A 20,291-nucleotide genomic window follows, 5' to 3' on the forward strand; every position below is an offset into this window, starting at 1 on the left:
GCATAACAATTGGTGTTCACTTCTAGGCTCTCGCTGCAATTTATTCTCCCCGTGTTGCTGGTGGCGGGCTGTTGCTCGTCGTCTCAAAGGGCATACAATGTGCGGCCAACTACCCAAAAACTATTACGAATCGTTTGTGTTGATAAAGTCTTTGCCAAAACATCTTGTACTTCCTTTAGGAAATGGCGGGCACTATGGAAAGGGTTCCGTTTTGCAGCAATGACAATATTTCTGTCCTCCCTTACCGTCGTAATGCCCTGAGATCCACTACCAATCTCTCGGAATCGGGCTAAAGCCCGAGAGACCACGCTCTGAAAAAGCCAACTGTCTCTGCGATATCAACTTCCCGGTGACCTCGATAACTCATTCTCACAATAATATTGCGAACTTTTGGTTCAAGGTGATGTCTTTCCATGGATAAATGCAGAATACAACGGGATTAAAATATAGAAAAGACGAGATAAGGTGTTTGTTTACAAAATAAGTCATCTTTATGTTTACTATTCTTAAGTAAAGCCGTTATTAAAAATGTGTGGTGTTTAGTAGGCCCTGAAGATGATCTCAATAAAGATCGAAACTCATTAATTATTGAAAAATGGCAAAAGGAGGAAAACTCATAAGGTGGGGTTGAGATGGGGAGTTGATGTCCGAGTGGATCGAGGTTACGATAGCTCAGGTGGTAGAGCAGCGGCGTATCTAGCCGAAGGTCGTGGGTTCGAATCCCTCTCATGCCATTAGCTTTTTTTCATCTCAACTAAAAACCTTAATTAATTGTAAAGATCGAAACGTTGGCACGAGAAAGAAAATGTTTTTCTAAAACCTACGTCACACCAGACCACATCTCACGATCTCCAAATAGTTATTAAAAATGTGGATTAACATTTTTTTAGTTGTTAACTAAGAAGAATATGTTGGTTAATATAATTAAAATTAACAAAATAAGTCTAATTTACAAATATCCCTGTTCATTTTTGAGCAGTTTGTACGGTGCGATGACTGTGATGTAGTTTCTCCCATGACCAGACATTATCTGCATTACATTGAAATTAATTTTAAATTCAACCCTTCTTATAAGTTCCCTTGAAGAAGAACCTCCCAAAGGATTAAAATTTACATGGGGAGAAAAGAACAGCCTAATGAGTAAATATGTGATATTCATGTCCACTAGGGACGATATGAACAGGAATTTAAACAAAATTTCCACATAAAACTTGGTACCAAAAATAGAGTGAGAAAAAGGAAAATACTCCCCCCCCCCTGTTAAAAAAGGCACCATTTATATACCGATTTTTAAATACTAAATACTACTTATTATTTGGAGATCATGAGATGCGGTCTGGTGTGACGTAGGTTTTAGAAAAACATTTTCTTTACCGTGCCATCGTTTCGAACTTTATTGAGATCGTCTTCAGTGCCTGGGATTTATAAACATATTAAAATTATACAAATACATGTAGGATGTGGTAAAAAGATATTTGAATTTATACAATGCAAGAAATTTGAGATTCGATCAAAATATTTGTACTCACTCAAAGTGTTTGTTTTCTGTGGAGGTGTGTCATTATTGGGTGCCGTGTTGAGAGTCTCACTCAATAACGACACATCTACACAGAAAACAAACACTTTGAGCCCTGAAGATGATCTCAATAAAGATCGAAACGTTTTTCTAAAACCTGTGTCACACCAAACCGCATGTCACGTTCTCCAAATAATCATTAACTAACGGTCACTAAACACCACATTCTAAATACTACTTCAATTATTTTTCATGCACTTGATATTGATTACATCACTGCCTCTTAAACAGACGAATTCTTAGAGTCTCCCCGCATTGCCGGCACTGACAATGGGTCGTTGGATGTCTTTAGAACCACAACAGGCTGGGAATGGTAAAAAGCGTGGTATCGAGGCCTAAATAGAGCCTATTTACCTTGGCGAGTACACGGCCTAAGGTGACCCGAGTCGACTCGATTGCATATTCATGAAGTAGACATCTCACAAGACCGCATAGCACATCCGCCCATCCTTCAATCCGGCGAACAAAAATCACCTCGGAGAGCCGTTGATTTCAGTGTTTTATTGAACGAAAATTGATGAACTTTTTCAATTCGATGCCGAAAAGGATAAAATTTATTTAAAAAACAAAAAATCACATCTATTGTACACCGCTGCAACTTTTTAGATAGGAACGGTGAGATAAATAGACTATAAATCATCGGCTGAATTTAACACAAATTATAATCATTTCTGAATGGGTGACCAGTTGTAAATCAATGAACAATAGTCCATTCAGGACGACTCGAACCACCTTTCAAAACAGACCTTAATCACTCCAATCTGTTCACTTTTCACAATACCACGACTGGAAACGCTAATAGCGAGTTATGACCCCGCGTTAGGAAGGGTTGTCACACTAACGAACATTCTAATTTTACAAAATAAAACCTCGTATCACATTTCTAATCAACATTGATACCGCCTGGGAAATAATTACGAGGCGTTATCTCAAACCCCAAAGGTTCTAGTCAACCTAATCACTTCCTCTAGGTGTTACAAATTTATGATTCGAATAGAAACTTTAATTAATAAAAACACTCTCGATCTTGGCACAAAACGTTAAATAATAAGAAACGCTATTTTCACTTAATTCGATGAGAAAGCCTCTCTGGCAGTTTTTGGCCAGAGCAATGCAAGAGATTTTAGATATATTCAAAATGTATTGCTTTTATTTTGTAAATCTCGTTTTAACATGAACTTGTTTAGAAGTCATCGAAGTCGGCTTTGTTAAAAAGTAGCAGCTCGGGCAACTCGAGCTAATTATTTACTGCAAAAATCCATCAGTGGGATTACACGAGGAGCACCGTTGAAATACCTTAAATTCTCTGATGAAGGGTAGTTTTATTTTTACTCATTAATTCGTAGGAATTTCCTCCGGATAAGATATTAAATACATACCTTAGCAGTTTCCCTCCATCAGGTCTGTCAGACGACGGTCTGAGTAAATTAAGTCGTAAGTTTACACAACAGTTGTTAAAAATTAATGTAAAAATGGTCTAGCCTGGCAGAATCAAAGCGCAGACCCACCGCTAAAAAGTTGAAAAGGCGAAACCGCCTGACGAAACAAAACAGCGAGGATAGGCGGACCAGGGCCATCACGCTCACCAGGAACCTCAAGAAAAAAATCTTCAATTTCGCAATATGATAAATATATTTCATTTTACGACGAATTGTTCTTTTTGGGTGTTCACGTTGAAACATCATGAAAAACGACGACCTAGGTTAAAACATGTTTTGTTATAATATTTTTGTAACATTGTGGGGTCGAATCCCGCTCGTGACATTGACTTTTTATCTCAACTAAAAACCTTAATTAATTGAAAATTTTTTGTAACATTTCGTCTGAACTCTAGGATTTTGTTAGTTTTTCTTAACATTATAGCTCTATATGGGTGTTAATAATAACAATGACAATAAACCATAAAACTATTTTCGTGCTAGTAAAGCGAGAAATGATCTAATTAAAAAATGCATATGTGCTCTTCTAGTCATCAGCTGTAATGAATGCTATAAACAGGTTGATCATTGATATAAACGAGTTGGTAAAAAAATTAAGACTTTGGCCTTAAACGTTAAAGCGTTTACGTTACGTAAATAATGAAGACTAGTAAATCTATTGATGAAAATAGCAGTGAAACTCAATTTATCAGCGATCAAGAAAATTACGAGGAAACGCGTAATTTTGAAAGAAAAAGTGAAAAACCAACAAATCAAAATATCAGGTTTACCAGGGAAACTATGGCAATGACAAATCTTCTGTCTCAAGAGTCAAAATCAGGCCGACGAGAAGGGACAAACAACGGTAATGGTGCGTAATAGTCATTAACAAAAAGTATGAAATGCATTATCCAGTCTGTTTTTTATTTTTTATTTATATATTTTTCATTTTATAGGAAAGCTAAACAACAATAAAAACCATAATGAAAATGACCCTAAAGGAAAAAACACTTATGATTTCGAAAATAGCTTGGACCTCATTATATCTTCCTCGCAGGTACATAATGCAATTTAATTCAATAAAACACCATTTAACCCCCAAGAAATAAATACTATAAAAGTAAATTATTACAAAACCCACCCCGACGTTTAAATTTCTTCTAATAGTATATAATGCAATATAAACCTGTAAACCTGGTTTTTTCTAAATAAATCAAAAAACGTTTTTATTTAGTAAACCGAGTTTTTCCTGTTTTATAAAATTTCTTATGCAAATATTGAATGGAAGGGCTTTTTAATTTAAAACAACTTCATTTCAATCAAAATATAAAATTAGAAACTACCTTCTAAGTCCTGTGTTCATATGTTTATTTTATATAACGTTCTAAGTCCTTGAAAATTAAATTGCATCCTAGGTCATGGATATTTTTTATTTATAAGTCTTCTATTTGTTTAAAAATATTTACATTTCAGTATTTAAATTGTAACACAAAGACAAAACTTTGTTGATAGAAAGTTAAGAGGAGTCTGTCCAGAAGTAGGTACATGCATAATTAATTTGGTAATAAATATTGTACATACAATACATGTATACAATTATGTGTTATTTAAATAAACATAAAGCATTTGCATAATAGATAATAGAACAGATGAAATGATGTTCTATACTCATAGCAGTCTCAATTGGTAGGTGGATGTTGCCTCTAAAACTATATAAATTTAATTATTATTGAGTTGAAAAATTGGTGTCACGAGCAGGTCTCGAACCCTTGTCCTTCAGATCAGTACCCCAGTAGTTGTGGGTACACGTACTGCTCTAATTTTTCACCACACTATTCTTACAACTAAAAACATATTATATGCCATAATATAGTGGTCCAAACGATTTTTTCCTGTTGTCTTGATACATTAGGTCCCTTTTTTTCATTTTATTTTTCTTTAGGACTGTTCCTCAATCCTTCAAGGTGGTTTAAGTTGTGTGTTGGAAGATCTCAGGGGAATTTTCTATGCTTCGCTGCCTTTTAGTTATTGTAAAATTACCTCCATTGTAGCATTTCCAAACTGTGTAGCTTTCCTTGCTCTTGTTATGTAGAGGAAACGTTAGACTTGGATATCACAACACCATTCATAACTTTATGAAGTGTACTTGTTTAAAGAATAAATGTTAGTCTCATCATACCAGATCATCCATCTGCCTGAGATTTTTTTTTTGACATCTTGATGATTTCAATAATCAATCTGCAGGATCATTGCCCCAATGTAAATAGCATAAATATCAATATTGCATATAATAATATAATAACTATATTAATATTTCAATTGTATTTAAATTGAAACATTCATTTTTTAGAAATACAAATCACATAGCAGAACATGCCATTTCTTAAAAGAAATGTTATTTGTAAAAACAGTGAGATGCAGTCTGGTGTGATGTAGGTTTCAGAAAAACATTTTCTTTATCGTGGCACGATAAAGAAAATGTTTTTCTGAAACCTACATCACACCAGACCGCATCTCACGATTTCTAAATAAATATCGATTAACGGTCACTAACCACCACACATTTGTAAAAACGAAAATTGTCAGTGTGAACAATATAAGCACACAAAAAAATTAATTTATTAACAATTAATATGATGGTAAAACATGTAACTGTATAATGACATTGTTGCAAAATGTATTACAGATTCACAAGAGAAAGAAAGGAAAAAATACAGATGACTATGAGGTCAATCATGAGATATTGAAAAAATGTCTCTCTAATATTGCATCAAAAGGCAGTATGTCAGAAAAAATTGTAAATTTGGAGTCGCCAGTTGTTTCAAATTCACCGTCTGACATCACAAAGCAAACACCGACATTTGGCAACAGTATGCAACAGTTTCAAAGCTCAAGGGAAAACGCAGACAGTTCTGGAAACATTTTACAATCTGTAATTTCCATGTTCCAAACAAGTAATATTATTGTTGGTTAATAAGACTCGAGTATAATGACATTACAATTGTATTTAATGTACATTTTTATCCATGAATAAGGTACGACTATGAGACTAGTTAACGAACAAAATTTGCAACAGAAGACATTTAACACAGGTAAAATAGAAAGCGATGTAGTACTCAACAAAACGGCTTCAGCACCTCCTGGTGCACACATCGATCACAAGAAAAATGTGGCTCATAAGAAAAAAAAGAAGCATTACAGACAAGCAAAACTTAAATGTGACTGTCTTCTGTTTATTGGTTTTGCACTGGTATTTAAGAGATTGAGAAAATTATTGCTGGGAGAATGTAGAAACAAATCCAAGATGGATTTTCTTAATCCTATATATTCCACCAAATTATTATGACTCGATTAAAATTTCTTATGATTTGTTATTTGTTTATTTAAAAAATTTAATCATATTAGTTAACAAAAGATTTTTATCTAAAATTAAAATTTGACTCAAGAAATTCAAAAGGCTACAGTTGTGAGGTAGTGCTTAATCTTCCTCTGAAAAGTTTTTTGAGGTAAGGAAATTACATTGTTGAGTAAAGTGTTGTAAAATTTTTACACCCAATAATTAACACTGTTACTGGAATTATTCAATGTCCTCCAAGTAAACCATAATAATGCGGGAATGACAATGGAAGAAATTAGTGCAATGCTTAAGAAACTGCGAAATTGGGATGGCAGGTCAGATTGTGCTGGGTTAAAGCACACCACAGAAAGTTGGCAACAAAATGGTGGATATGATGGCAAAAGATGCTGCGTCTGATGAAAGCTTGTCAGTCACCTACTCCCGGGTACCAATAACGTATGTGAAATTTTGGACTAATTGGAAGTCAATAACAACATGGGAAAATGAGTGGAGGGAGGTGATAAAAGGAATCCACACCAAAGCATTTATTCCAGCCATTGAACACCGCATGAATTTATATGCCACACATGGCACTTAAGGACCATGGGTAGAACAGGGAGAATTTTCAGCAAATGCATATCATCAATAACATTAATTTCCCAAGCTGTAGAACACCCCAATCTTGGCACTACATAATTTTCTAATGTCAGATGTTCGACCAAAAGAGATATTCAACATGTCACTCTAGAAAGAAGCGGCTGGCCTATAGAATTATGCACTTTGATGAAAGAACATTGCATACCCTTGAACAGTTTATAAATTAAATTTATTTGGAAATGTGATAGAAACTAACATTAAATAGTAATTGTAAAAATAATTTAATAAATAAAATAAAAAATAAAATTTTTAAGTCTTTGTTGTAGTAAAAAGCTACCAATACATGCCTAATATAACTAAACAATAAAATAAAGTTGTAAAAATTTTAGTACGTTTTGAAAATCTGTAATCATTATGAGAACAGAAAAAAAAAATTTTTTTTAATTAAAAAATAAAACTCCTCATGGGCAGGTGTACTGCTGTAAAAAAATAGAAGTTCCCAACCTTGATTGCCTTGGCCTCCCCCAATTCCTGAAAATTTAATTTTTGCAATTCTGTAATAAACTTTTAAGTTGCGTGCCCCTAATATTTCTGAAAATAGTTTGTTATTCCTTGTAATGCAGAGTTGTCGGTTGCCAGTCACACAAGATCATCTGCATAAGCTACCAATTTGAAAACCATATCTCCTATTTTACATAAATTCAAATTTTTAAAGTTATTTATGAACATAGAGAAAAGAGTAGGCCTTGGTATGTTGTTTATCTGTTCAACTAAGATATTAACGGACTGAATATGAAGAGTCCTTTATAAAGAGTTTTTAAGCTTAATTTTTTTAACTTATCAAGCTCTTAAAATTTTTGTGGTACTCGTTCATTAAAAAAAAATTTTGACACATATTGTATTAACTCATTTCTCTTTCAAGACTCCAATGTTGACGTCAATTCAATGACATCATCATTCCTAGTGAGTTGTTTTGAAGGAACAGTACTCTTATATATAATAGGGAACTTGTAGGTTTTTGTTTACAGGTTTTTAAATTTCAATAAAAACCAGAACATACCAATTTTTTTATTATTGGACATTTGATGAAATGCCACTTTTCCCAGCGTATGAATCACAGAATGGCTCTCAGAATGAAGGTATTTACTGTCGGTTTGGTTCAATAAAAGGATAAATTCAATTGTTTTGTTTTTTAGGAGAATCGTCTACATCCGAAGGGTGGTTGAACTGTTCCAGTTTTCCAGAAAATGCAGTGCAAGTTGTCCAAGAAAAACAGGCCAAAGAAGATCGAAAAAGGAAACGAGACGAAGATGAAAAGTAAGAGAGATAACACATAGCATACATAGCGTTTTAGCGCTACTACAAATGAGTAAGAACCTGTGTAATGTTCATTTATGGACTATCTCTCTTTTATAGTTATATTTAACCGGGTTTAAAATCATCAAAAACATTTATAATGTATAAAAAATTTATTCAGTTGTCATTTGATCAAGCGTTTACATGATTTTCTGCCATCCCAGTGATTTTCCCACGTACGTACCATGTTTTTTAATTTAAACCTCTTCTGCCATATGTAGTACTTGTTAATTGAAAACAATTAAACAAATTTTAAGTCCTATCTTCTGGTCTACCAGCAGATAAAACTATGATAGCTTCTTAACATCATTGTCTGCCTATCCTCACTGATTTTTGCCTATCAGATGTATTTTGGCATTTTGCCATCTTCAGCGTTTGGATGATTTCTCATAGGAGTCTCTTTCAGGAGATATCACCCAAACACTGAAGATGGCTACACGCCGAAATGCCTCCGACTGATGAAAATCTGCTGCGATGATAGGCAAACCAAAATGATAGGTTTCTATCAAACTACGAATTTTAAATATCTAAATATCAATATGGATATGTATGAACTCGGTTCTTTCACCCCTATATGTTTAAAATGTGACATAACTTGAAATATTAAATATAATTCTGACTATATTGTGGTCTTATGTTATTTAGAACTCAACCGGATAATCGAGTTGGCTTGTATTATGAAGATTCAGAGCCAAAGGCCAAGACTCCTGCTCCTGCAGTACCTCAAATTCAGCTTACAAGACCGGTCATTCAAAGGTGAGCATTATTTTTTTTCCACACATCAAGATCTTTATAAAATGAATGAAAATTAAGACAAGCGACACAAGTCAAAAAGAAGAAAAGGAAAAAGAAAAAAGACAAGCTCAATGACAGATATTTCGACAAAAAAGAATCTGTAGAAGAGGAAAGAGAAGAAGTAATGAGTATCGAAGAATTCACCCAAAAAACAGCCGAGTTTAATCAGTTATTGAGAAATGATCCGAACAATGTTGAAAATTGGTTGAATTATGTCAAATTTCAGGTAGGCTTTTAAAAAAAAATTATATTTAATTTTTTTTTTAATTTTTTTAAATATTTTTTTTTAGGATCAAGGAATAGGTCACAGGAGGGCGAAAACAGAAAAGAAATTATCTATTTTAGACAAAGCTCTCAAAGAAAATCCACAGAGTGAAGAACTTTTAGAGCATAGGATGTCTTTAATGGAAATAATCTACACCTATGACAAAGTAAGTCTAAAAAAATATATACTCTATTCTATTCTCATTTCGCATTTTTGAGCCTGAATACTTAATTCACATTAACATTGATAAAAAATCTTTTTAAATATATTCTCGGGGCCGCAGTAGCCGAGTGGTTAGCGTGAGAGACTCTCGGCTCATAGACCCCGTGGTCGTAGGTTCAATTCCCGCTGTCTCCTCTGGCCTTTTTTTTTCAAAATACCCTTCCTCCCAACACGAATACGCATATCATTATTGTCTGGCATTGGCCAATATGCAGAGTACATAAAGCCATTAAAAAAATATATATCATGCAGTTTTTCTAAAAAAATTAACCTTTTTTTTTTTTTTTTGAGATTCTTCTTGTGGTCTGCGGGGTGATAAACCTATTGTTTGATAGTTACATATTATCTTAGTCTGCCTGTCTTTGCTAAATTTTTTTGGTCCAGTTTTAGACAAACCCACAACCTCATTCTGCAGAAATCACCCAAACACTGAAGATGGCGAAATGCCAAAACGCGTCTGAATTTCAATGATAGCCTTATTTTTTACTTTGATCAAATAACAATAAAAAAAAATGGTAAAACGTCCATTCCCATAATCGTAATCATGAGGCTTGATTTTCTTCAAAAACTGATATATTGAAGACTGAGATCACTTTAACTCAGTAGTTTCAGTTAATCGTGGAGATTTTACATTTTAAAAGAGCTTAAATAACCATGAGAGTTGATAGCCATCAGAAAAAGAAAAAAAAAGAATTTTTTTATATTAAACAGAAAGAACTCATGATAAATAAAGGTAATATATGGTCAAATATTAAATATACTCACAAAAAAACTAAATATAGTGAAAAATTATATAAAAGTTTGCTTTTACGTATTAAACTAAAGTAATTACCATGAGGTTTATGTCAGACTACTTTAAAATACTTTATCAAAATTTTATGAAATAATAAAACTAAAAGGAGCACTGAAAATTGTACCCTGGATGCATGACAAATACAAGGTTTCTTAATTAAAGTAATTCCTGTTACACAGAAGGGCTTAACGTCCGACTAACCATTGGGTGTCACAGGGAGTCAAACCTCTTTAAAATACATTTTTCCTACTAAAAACCAAAAATGCCTAGGACTCTACCAGTATCAAACCCAGAAATACTAGCATGGCAAATACAAGTTTGACACCAAAACCACTCAGCCAACACTGTACCCAACAATCTCAGTTATTACAGTCCCCTAATTTATATAAATTTTATATAGAAATCATGAATAAGTGTTTCAACCTCTTGATGCATAACCATAACTTCAGTTGTGAGTTCGGTTCACAGTGTACCTGAAAAATTAGGAAGATTAATGTGAATGATTGAAAATTAAAAATATTATAATCAACCAATTAATTATTCTTCCTATGTAAGGTCTTGCTTGAGATAAAAAGGTCAGTGTCATGAGCGGGATTCGAACCCTTGACCTTCACCTCAATACACCGCTGCTCACCACTTGAGCTATCGTGACTTTGATCCTCTCAGACACAATTCTCCTTTTTATCTCAACGAAACCTTACACAGAAAGAATAATTGATTGAAAGAAGTAACTTGGTCAATTGATCACAAAAACATAAATGGATTAATTATAATCAACAATAATTTATTGAATGATGCATTTTTACTGATTTATAATATAATCTCAATTCTACACAGTTATGTGCAGTTCATATGAATATGTACTGAATTGAGCTTACGACTTCCCAAAGCTTGCCACCATCAAACACTTCAAGTTTTGGCATCCGAGGTCAAGTTATCTGACCTGCCACTAAAATTAAATAGACTCCAGGGGCCGTCAACAGTTAGATCATTTCAGCAACCAATGCCTCCAGTTTTAAATCTAGACACACTTATTCTTATCCACATTCTTTCCTATTTTCTACCATTCACTCAATTAGGGTCGATGCTCACACTACACATTCATAAATATTTAAACATTTTAAAACAAATGATGACAGTTTCATTTACAATCTAGCTATGAAAAAACTTAGGAAGAGAAAATGAGGAATCACCTAATAAAATATTATTGCTTTTGAAAAAAATTAATTTATTATTTTTCGATTAATTATTCAATAAATGTCAGATAAGTTAATAGAAATAAATTGAATTTTTTAAATATCAAAAATACAAATTGTATGATAGAATGTGATCATGAAAATGAGCTAAGAATTTATGACTCCGAATTTTTTTAATCATTTTTTAATTGATTTTACAATGTTTACAAAACACAAAATGAACACAATTTGTTTTTGATATGTTGTGCATTAGTTGAACACCGAAGCTAAGCAGATAATTAGTAAATATCCTTCATCGCGAATCGGCTGGAAATGGTTGGTCTCTTCTGTGCTTTTCAACCTTTCAAAAATGACTGCCCCAAGTGTGCTGGACACTTATGCAGCGGTATTACAAAGGGTGCACAACCAGCCATCAGAATTCATTTTAGGTTTGTATTAAATAATCAGGTTTGTAAGTTTTTGTTTTTTATTTTAAAAAATATATAAATAAATAAAGTGTTTGATTTAAAGAGATCCTTTTCGAGTGTGGCATTTTTTTACGCCAAGCCGGATTGTGGGAACAACTTTGGACTCTCGTTCAGATTTACTTGGAGATGAATTTTACGGTTGCTGGTTCTGGGGCGTTCAAGTTGGATGTTGAAATACCAGACATAGAAATAAGTAATTTATATTATTACTATTATTATTATTGTTTAAATATTTTACTAAGCTGCATAACAACATAAATTCTTGAATTTCATTTTGTTTTTTGCTCAAAGGGGAAATTGAGGACAAAGTAATAACATCAGGATTGACTCTGACAGAACTCTGGCTAAGAGTTGAACATATGAGAAGTGGTGTTTATTTTTTACCCGTGACGGATAAAGATAATTTAAGTGAAGATCCACAGAGGACTGTTTTACAGGAAGATCTCTCACATCTTCTTTACCCTTTGAGCATTGAATCTAGGCCTAAATTAGCTATGATTGTGTTATTACTTCTAAAGGTAGATTTTCATTTGCTTAAATAATATATGGAAATTTATTATATTTTGTGTTTTAGGTACCACTTCTTCCTTGCACTGATTCATTTTATGAATTTATAGGATTAAAAAAAATCACCTGGTGTTTAGAAAGTCCTGAACTGTTATTTTCAGTTGTTAGTTCTCCGTATGGGATAGTACAAAGTATATTTTATTTTTATTTATTTCATTTTTAATAGCATTTTTTTCATTGGTGTTTTTTAATCTTTAAGATGGAGAAGAAGGATTTCATTTGAATACGTTAAAAGATTTATTAGTGAATCCGCAATATTTAGCTGATAAAACTGGAAATGAACAGTTTTTAGAAGCAATCGATAAAATGTTTCTTAACATTTTAAAATTTTGCAATGACGATTTGATGCCCATTCTTGTCATTCAGATAAGGTTTGTCAATTTTGAACACAATTTTTTTTTAAATGTTTACAAAAGCTGCGAATCCAGATATTTCAGCTAATGTATTATAATCGGTGAAACAGATGGTGGCGGTTGCTCGTAAAATTGAAAAAAATAAGTGGGAAATCTTATAAATCAAGAGCGAAACAATTTCTGAAGCAGTACAGAGACTTTTTACCACTGTATGCGGAGTACGCCCTCCTTGAAGAATTGGACAATTTCAATTCAGCACAAAGGGTAATTTTTAATTCGAAAACTAAAAATTTACAAATTTAGCCAATGAAAACAATGTTTTAGATTCTTGAAACAGCTATTGAACTCAAGGACTCGCCCCAGAATGTCGGTTCAGTTGATAAATCGCATCTTTGTGCTATTTACAGAATTTATATTGAAATGATGCTTAGAAAAGATTTTGAATTAAATAAGTACATACATCGATATTCATTCTTTAATTTTCATTTTTAACATTACTTATATTAATTTATTTTATTCTTCCTAGAGAAAAGGTATTTAAATCCCTAGTGGCACTCTCCTTCGGGGAAAAGTTAAAAAATATTACAACTGTTTCTGAACAACTTATTTCAAAAGCTTTGGAAAGGTTTTCTCATGTCACAACTGAGCTGATCATGGAGGCAATCAATGAAACAGAAACAGAGTTGACTTTAAATGATCTTGTGTGTGAACCTTACCTTGTTTCTTGGATTTCTTGTCAAGCATGGCTCTCGTACATTGCTACAGGGTCTTCCAATGTGAAAATAATTTTTAATAAAGCGTTAGAGAGCCTTGAAGCGGGTGTTGATTCTCCCAGGTTTTTTTATTTATTTATTTTTTTTTTTAAATATTTGAAATTATAAAATATAAGTACATATTGATTGTTTAAGGTTGAGGTATATCATTGAAGGGGTTTATGAAATTTATATAGACATCCTTCACCATTCCTACTCTAAAAATGTTACTGAATATTCATTATTATGTGATATTTTATCAAAAGCGATTGAGAAGTTTCCAAACAATGCAAAGTTTCTACATATTCTAGCTTCGATAAAGGTATAATAAAAATTTCTACTGTTGACTTTTGTTTTAAAAAGTTAGTTATGTTTTTAGTGTATAAAAAAATTTGTTTTAGGTGAAAGGTATGAAATGGAGAAAAATGCTTGTATCTACAGGGTCCTGTCTTTCAGCCATCTATTCATTTTTAATTTTACACTCACATCATCAGACAGATGATACAAACACAAGTAAGTTTTTTAAAAAAATATAAGCTATCGTGCTTTGCTTCCTTTGAAAAACATCTATAAGATTATTATTAAATGTTAAAAATACTTCATGTTACGTTTTTAGTTTCTAAACAAGCCATGTACAACCAAATGAAATCACAGTTGACAAAAATTGTCGAATTAAAAAATTTTGAAAGATGTCCCATTTTATGGAGGCTTGTATTGCAGTGTTCTTCACCGCTACCTCCACCAGAATTGAAAAAAGTTTATTACCATGCCTTAGAGAAATGCCCTTGGGTCAAGGTAAAAGGTTCAAATAAATCAATTTGTCTCCCGTTTCTCACGATTATCTTTTGATTCGTTACAGATTCTTTATTATGAAGCGGGTAAAATATTACCGCAGGATTTACCAGAAATACAAGATTTGCTCGTAGAAAAAGAGCTTAGGCTTCATATTACACCCGAAGAGCTGGAAATACTGCGAGAAGATGGCATGCCAATGAAAACAGATGAAGAAAGCACATAAAAAATGTTTAAAATTAAAATTTAAAAAACATACAAACATTGTAAAAATTTAAACAAATATAATTTTTATTTTTATCTCCTTTTAGTTTCAACATAATATACATCTTCAATTCACTAGTTTCGTGGTCCGCTTGACCAATTAATATATTACAATTAATTAAGGTTTTCAGTTGAGATAAAAAAGTCAATGGCACGAGAGGGATTTGAACTCACGATCTTCGGATTGATACGTCACTGCTCTACCACTTGAACTATCGTGACCTCGTATCAAGCCGAAGATCGTGGGTTCAAATCCCACTCATGCCATTGACTTTTTTATCTCAACTAAAAACCTTAATTAATTGTAATATAATATACATCTTTTAATTTTATGAGGTAAACCTTTTTAAACAAAATTTGTTTACCATGAGTAATGCAAGTTACAAGACAACATTTAATAAAAATCAACTAGTTTGTGTATGTATATTTTTGTGAGGTATTTCTAGACATTTTCTCATTAAAGATAATTTTTAATTATACAATCAAATTATGTTTCTCCTCATTAAGCTTAAGGATTTTTTTTCCAAAAACTCCCATGTCTATCCTTCAGGTGCAAAGGCATCAGAAATATCATGAGGTCCATATTGGTCATTGAAAACATCGCAATGCTAGTTTACTCTGCGGCGGGTTGGCTAAACAATTCTTCCATTGCATTAGCACCATTTCCTCTCCCTACATAAACCTTCACACAAACAGAAGACATATTCCTCTGTTTCTTTTTCTTTTCTTCCTCTCTTCTCTTCTCCTTTTTCCTTTGAGCTGGGATGGTCGAGAGGGCATTCGACTTGTTCAGCATTCTCAACTCTTTTTCTACCCAGAGGGATCATACCTCAATAAATGAGGATCATGGGACCAAAGAATGGTACATTGATCCCACATTGCGAGGGGTGCAACCTGAAAAAGTGAGTCTCAGGTTCTCAGGCATGTCCTTTTTTCAATCCTTTTCCTCGGGATTGTAGGAAATTCCTGCGGTCCCTTCTCAGCCCTTGGATGCAAGAGGGGTTTCCAGGTGCAAAATAATGGGTGACACACTCTCTAAAGCACAAGCTGTATTCTTGTTTCCCTGCACGCTCGATCTCTATAAGCACCCTCCTCATGAATATGGAAGATAGCATGCGAGGATACAAAGAATACGCCTTGAGTCCCTCAAAGTGCATAAAGAGAGTTGTTGGCTTTTGAGTCAGCTGTGCACAGCGCCCGCTGGATCAGTGGCACAGAGGGGTTAGGGTACCAGATCCTGTCTGCAAAGATGGAGGAGGGTCCATAACCAACTGAATTACGGGATAGCGCAAGAGTGTTCCAAGTTCCAAGCCCGGTAGCGCGCTATGTGAGAATGGAATTGTAGTTGGTAGAAGGTGAGGCCTCTAGTGGGTACTTAAAGAAGAGCTTTGTTCGGTTCGTAGGCTTTACCAAAGGCGGCATTCCTGTAGGGGGTGATTAGAAATTCCTCATAAACAAAACCACAGCCGAAGCAGATCCGGTAGTTCCGATGCTGGTAGGGCCTCTACATTCATGGAGATAGAGTTGTTTTCTCTATCTAGATAGTGTAGCATGGTTAATCAGCTGATGCATTTCAGCACCAAGTGAAAGCTTTTCCAATAGCTATGCAGCACACGGTCAGGTGCATAGATGGCACCCACCCTTTTGGGACGAGGCACGGGAAGGAGTCACTAGTCTATGTGATGCAGTGGCTTCTACACCAAACCTCACAGTATGAACACTGACCACTTGTGAGCGTAAGTGTGTCACTACTGTCTTGAGAATTTAAACGTGTGCCAGGTCCTTCTGATGAACCCCAACGGAATACATATATCTTCTTCTTCCCGGCAATATTTGCACAGGCTTGTTTCTACCTTTCCGAGTCTTTACATATGCCTTAAGTTGTTGAACAGTTAGCAGTCTTAAATTATCCTAATCCTAATATGTTCTAGATTTAGCAGTTCTGCAATGATCCTTTGATGAACTTTCGCATACCTCTTTCCTGGGCTACATTCTCATTGAACAGAGGAATTATTTTTAATCCGTCTGATGGATCCACTTTTACAGAAGTTTGATATGCCATACATTTACATGACATACTGTTTTAAAGTTAAATGTTAAAGCACAAAAGTGTCAAAGTTTCGTGAAAATCAAGTATAAGGAAGTGTTGAAATATAACTTAACGACGAACGCTTGCGGCCTTAAACCAGCGAGAACAGACGGACCAAGATTATGAAAAATTAACTTTTCATGCTTATTTGAGGATTAAGCTATTAAGGCGCAAGATAATTCATACGTGTTTCTTGCCATTGCCGTTTCGCTAGTTTAAAATTGAGGTTTCGCCAAATTGGTCCGAGGGAAAATTCTTTTTAAAAGTCCGATCGCTCCTCGGTTTGACGTTGTCGACTGTCAATTGTCACTAGTCGGTGGCTTTTGACGAAACCAACACCGGTGAGTCGGAGATGCCCCGGTCTCCAGCAGAAAACAAGGGAAGGGGAAGAAAGTGTTAAAAGTGACAAACGTGGTACCGCTTCTGCTAGATTGTCTACCGTTCCCGACTCTCAGTTTGTTTAAGCCGATTCACAAGGCTGACTTGCCGTTTGTTCATTCGTTAAGCAAATTAACGCCAAGTGGCTGATTGGATTAGTTACGTGCACGTTTCACTGAATAACCGAAAATAAATCAGCTTGAAATATCCTTTATTTGAACGGATTCGACTAGCCTTCTCGCCTGAACAGCCTATTAAAAAGGTCAGTTTTTGTATTTGACAATAGTGTAAAAATAGGAGAAAATGCTGAAGTTACTCGTCCCGAGGGTGAGACTGTTCTCGACCGTCGTCCAGGCTATCAACCACGTCCAGGAGGCGTCGTTAAACGAAAAGTGCATTCTTGTCAATGAAAAGGATAAAGCGGTCGGACAGGCTAGTAAAAGGGATTGTCACATGGTAGGTAGCCTCCTTTTACACAGAGCTTTTAGTGTTTTCCTCTTTAACTCGAAAAACGAGCTTTTGCTGCAGAAGAGGTCGAGTACGAAGGTGACGTTCCCCGATCACATAACCAATACGTGCTGTTCTCATCCTCTGTACGATATCAACGACGAGCGAATCGAGCCGGGTGCGCTCGGCGTCAAGCTGGCAGCGATCAGACGCCTGGAGTTCGAACTGGGCATATCGCAAAATCTCGTCGCCCCGGAAGACCTGCATTACATCACGAGGATACTGTACAAGTCGATCGGCGACGGCAACTGGGGCGAGCACGAAATCGACTACATACTTCTGATCAAAAAAGACTTGCCCGTTAAACCCAACCCGGACGAAGTGAGCAAAGTGTTTTATGTACCGAGGGACGATTTCAGTGATTACATGGACAAATTGAAAGACCCGGTTACTCCTTGGTTCAAACTCGTGTCGAACAACGGCCTCAAGACCTGGTGGGACAACATCCACAGAATAGACCAATATAAAGACCATGTCACCATTCATCGGTTTGATCAACATTAGTGTTCTACACAGATTTATAATTTATTTAACATATAAAATACAATGTAATAAAATAATTCTGTTACAACCACAAGATATAAAGTGTATTCCACATTGAGAATTTTTAAAAATATACGATACCAATTTTGGTAATAAAAGACAATAAAACATAATTTTACTTTTGTTCAAATTACCCCTTTACTTTCTTATTCTTTTGTATATCTATTTTTAACAAATATATTCTTTTTTTATTCCTGTTTGTTGCTATAGATCTGTTTTTATTTTATATGGTTTATTTCCAGAATAAGACAAACATCTGTATACAGAACCAACAAACTGTGAAATGAAAGTCTCATATATTTGTCTTGTTGCTTAAGTAATGCTTATAATTTTAAAAATATATTTTTAAACTATTCTATTAAACGAATTTAATATATTTTGTTGTATTTATTATTAAGGTTATTTATTGTTTTTATTTTCTTTTTTTAATGGCAGATCTCAATTATTTTCTTCAAGCGTTATCCCCAGATTACTGGAAATCATTACTTTTACATGAAATAAATAATTTCTATAACATAATGCATCACTAATTGTTGTTTATTGAAGGAGTTATAATAAATTAATTGTTTAAAATCAATTAAGCTTATTTTAAAACAACCTAAGCCTGAGTAATTTTTCAAAAATTTAGATATAGATGCAAATTCGTCACATATATATTGTAGCAATAGTACTTTTTTCCGCCATGCCTAAGGGAGACCTCACACCGGAGACCAAACGGCTTCTTTGCACGCTAAAAATACTATTTTTGACAGGGTTTAATTTCTTAAGGCCTTCATTTGGTCTGGCCTATAAAAATATAAAAGGTCAATAGATGGTAAGGATAATTGTATATCTTTAAGAATATTTATCCTAATTCAAAGGAATTTGCATATATTACAGCAATAGTCTCATGTGTGGATTTGCATTTTTAAATTATTGTAAAAAAAACCTTATTGACTGACGAAAAATGGTCAGTTGCTACATATTTCAATAATTTACATAGACACTTTCTATTTCAGTATTGACCTTCTTTTCGACTGGATATCTCTTTAGGACATCTTATTGTTGGTCAAGTGGCTATCTTGCATATATTACAAATTGAAAAGGTCTGTTTTCACCGAACATAGGTTTCTAAATTTGGCAGAAAGGTGAAATTACGTATGGGTTTAATTGAATAATTCTAATGAAGATTCTTGGCACCAGGTGGGAGAGAAGATCAATAACTTAATATTTACTTTACAGCCATATTAAGATTTTAACTTTAAAATACATTCATTTTATATATTTGTATTATTTATTTTTTATATTATTATCTTTTTCTAAAAGTGTGTACAGATAAATGAGAATAGACTTAAAGTTGGACAAATTCCTATTCAAAGCTCAACTTGTGAAATCGACTCAGCTTTCCCTAGGTGGAATGTGTGCATACCTATCGCACAGAAATGTGTTCAGTACATTTTTTATCGCACTATAAACAGTTTTAATGTTTTGTTTATAACAAGTAAAAACATTAAATCGTGATAGTTTATACATTTGATAAGGCTAAAGAACGATTTCTAGATTGGAACAAACAAATTACAAAAAATTGGGGGAAAAAATAGATATGTCGAAATTACAAAGATAAAAAATTTCATGATGTTTGTTCTCAAATTGTTTATTTGTTTAATGCATTTTTCAGATAAGAAGATAAGTTCAAATAGCTGGAGCAAGCAACAGTTTATTGTAGCTTTAATCACTTTTTAACTTTATTTTTTTAATGGTTTCTTTCATACAATAATTAAAAATACAATAGTTATTGTGTAATAGGAGAATTTAGGGATGGCGTGTCAGTGGCCACCGATATTGACCTGGACAGATTTTTCATGTCTATGTATCTATATTATTCATAAATGAATTAAGAATTACTAATATATGCAGGTAGATACTAAAAACTAAAACATCTTAGTGAAACTGTGGTTGTTTGGTTACCTGGAGGGTAATGAAAAGGAAGACAAGGCGGCTAAGGCTGGGACATTCCAACCTCTGGACTTAACCACCGTGAACAG

At 33.9% G+C, this 20,291-nt stretch overlaps 3 protein-coding genes across 3 annotated transcripts; all 3 read left to right on the forward strand.

Moving 5' to 3' along the window:
• Window positions 1-3,532: 3,532 nt before the first annotated feature.
• On the forward strand, window positions 3,533-6,364 carry LOC106661688 (uncharacterized protein DDB_G0290803-like). Its single transcript, XM_014385235.2, has 4 exons — window positions 3,533-3,865; window positions 3,951-4,051; window positions 5,681-5,948; window positions 6,030-6,364. Exons 1-4 carry the CDS (start codon window positions 3,655-3,657, stop codon window positions 6,338-6,340), a joined length of 891 nt encoding a protein of 296 aa, XP_014240721.1. The 5' UTR covers window positions 3,533-3,654; the 3' UTR covers window positions 6,341-6,364.
• Window positions 6,365-7,914: 1,550 nt separating this feature from the next.
• LOC106661998 (protein NRDE2 homolog) lies at window positions 7,915-14,835 on the forward strand. Its single transcript, XM_014385794.2, has 17 exons — window positions 7,915-8,067; window positions 8,125-8,245; window positions 8,930-9,040; window positions 9,098-9,305; window positions 9,370-9,510; window positions 11,809-11,983; window positions 12,066-12,215; window positions 12,314-12,540; window positions 12,597-12,720; window positions 12,789-12,960; window positions 13,053-13,206; window positions 13,267-13,394; window positions 13,469-13,777; window positions 13,851-14,016; window positions 14,096-14,207; window positions 14,311-14,489; window positions 14,554-14,835. The coding sequence occupies exons 1-17, from the start codon at window positions 8,019-8,021 to the stop codon at window positions 14,710-14,712; spliced, it is 2,685 nt and encodes an 894-aa protein (XP_014241280.1). The 5' UTR covers window positions 7,915-8,018; the 3' UTR covers window positions 14,713-14,835.
• A 2,221-nt stretch (window positions 14,836-17,056) lies between these two features.
• Window positions 17,057-18,378, forward strand: LOC106661987 (isopentenyl-diphosphate Delta-isomerase 1). The gene has a single exon (XM_014385780.2). It carries the CDS (start codon window positions 17,521-17,523, stop codon window positions 18,226-18,228), a length of 708 nt encoding a protein of 235 aa, XP_014241266.1. The 5' UTR covers window positions 17,057-17,520; the 3' UTR covers window positions 18,229-18,378.
• The last annotated feature ends 1,913 nt before the right edge of the window (window positions 18,379-20,291 follow it).

This window comes from Cimex lectularius, unplaced genomic scaffold (genome assembly GCF_000648675.2).
Source record: "Cimex lectularius strain Harlan isolate CLEC.00 unplaced genomic scaffold, Clec_2.1 scaffold34, whole genome shotgun sequence".
NCBI lineage: Eukaryota > Metazoa > Arthropoda > Insecta > Hemiptera > Cimicidae > Cimex > Cimex lectularius.

Bases quoted from the DNA above. Each gene is read 5' to 3' on its own strand.
- LOC106661688 (XM_014385235.2), top strand. From the start codon at position 3,655: ATGAAGACTAGTAAATCTATTGATGAAAATAGCAGTGAAACTCAATTT. The intron at 4,052-5,680 runs GTACATAATGCA...AATGTATTACAG, and splicing joins TCATTATATCTTCCTCGCAG to ATTCACAAGAGAAAGAAAGG. The intron at 5,949-6,029 runs GTAATATTATTG...TCCATGAATAAG, and splicing joins AATTTCCATGTTCCAAACAA to GTACGACTATGAGACTAGTT.
- LOC106661998 (XM_014385794.2), top strand. From the start codon at position 8,019: ATGCCACTTTTCCCAGCGTATGAATCACAGAATGGCTCTCAGAATGAA. The intron at 9,306-9,369 runs GTAGGCTTTTAA...ATTTTTTTTTAG, and splicing joins TGAATTATGTCAAATTTCAG to GATCAAGGAATAGGTCACAG. The intron at 12,961-13,052 runs GTTTGTCAATTT...TCGGTGAAACAG, and splicing joins ATTCTTGTCATTCAGATAAG to ATGGTGGCGGTTGCTCGTAA.
- LOC106661987 (XM_014385780.2), top strand. From the start codon at position 17,521: ATGCTGAAGTTACTCGTCCCGAGGGTGAGACTGTTCTCGACCGTCGTC.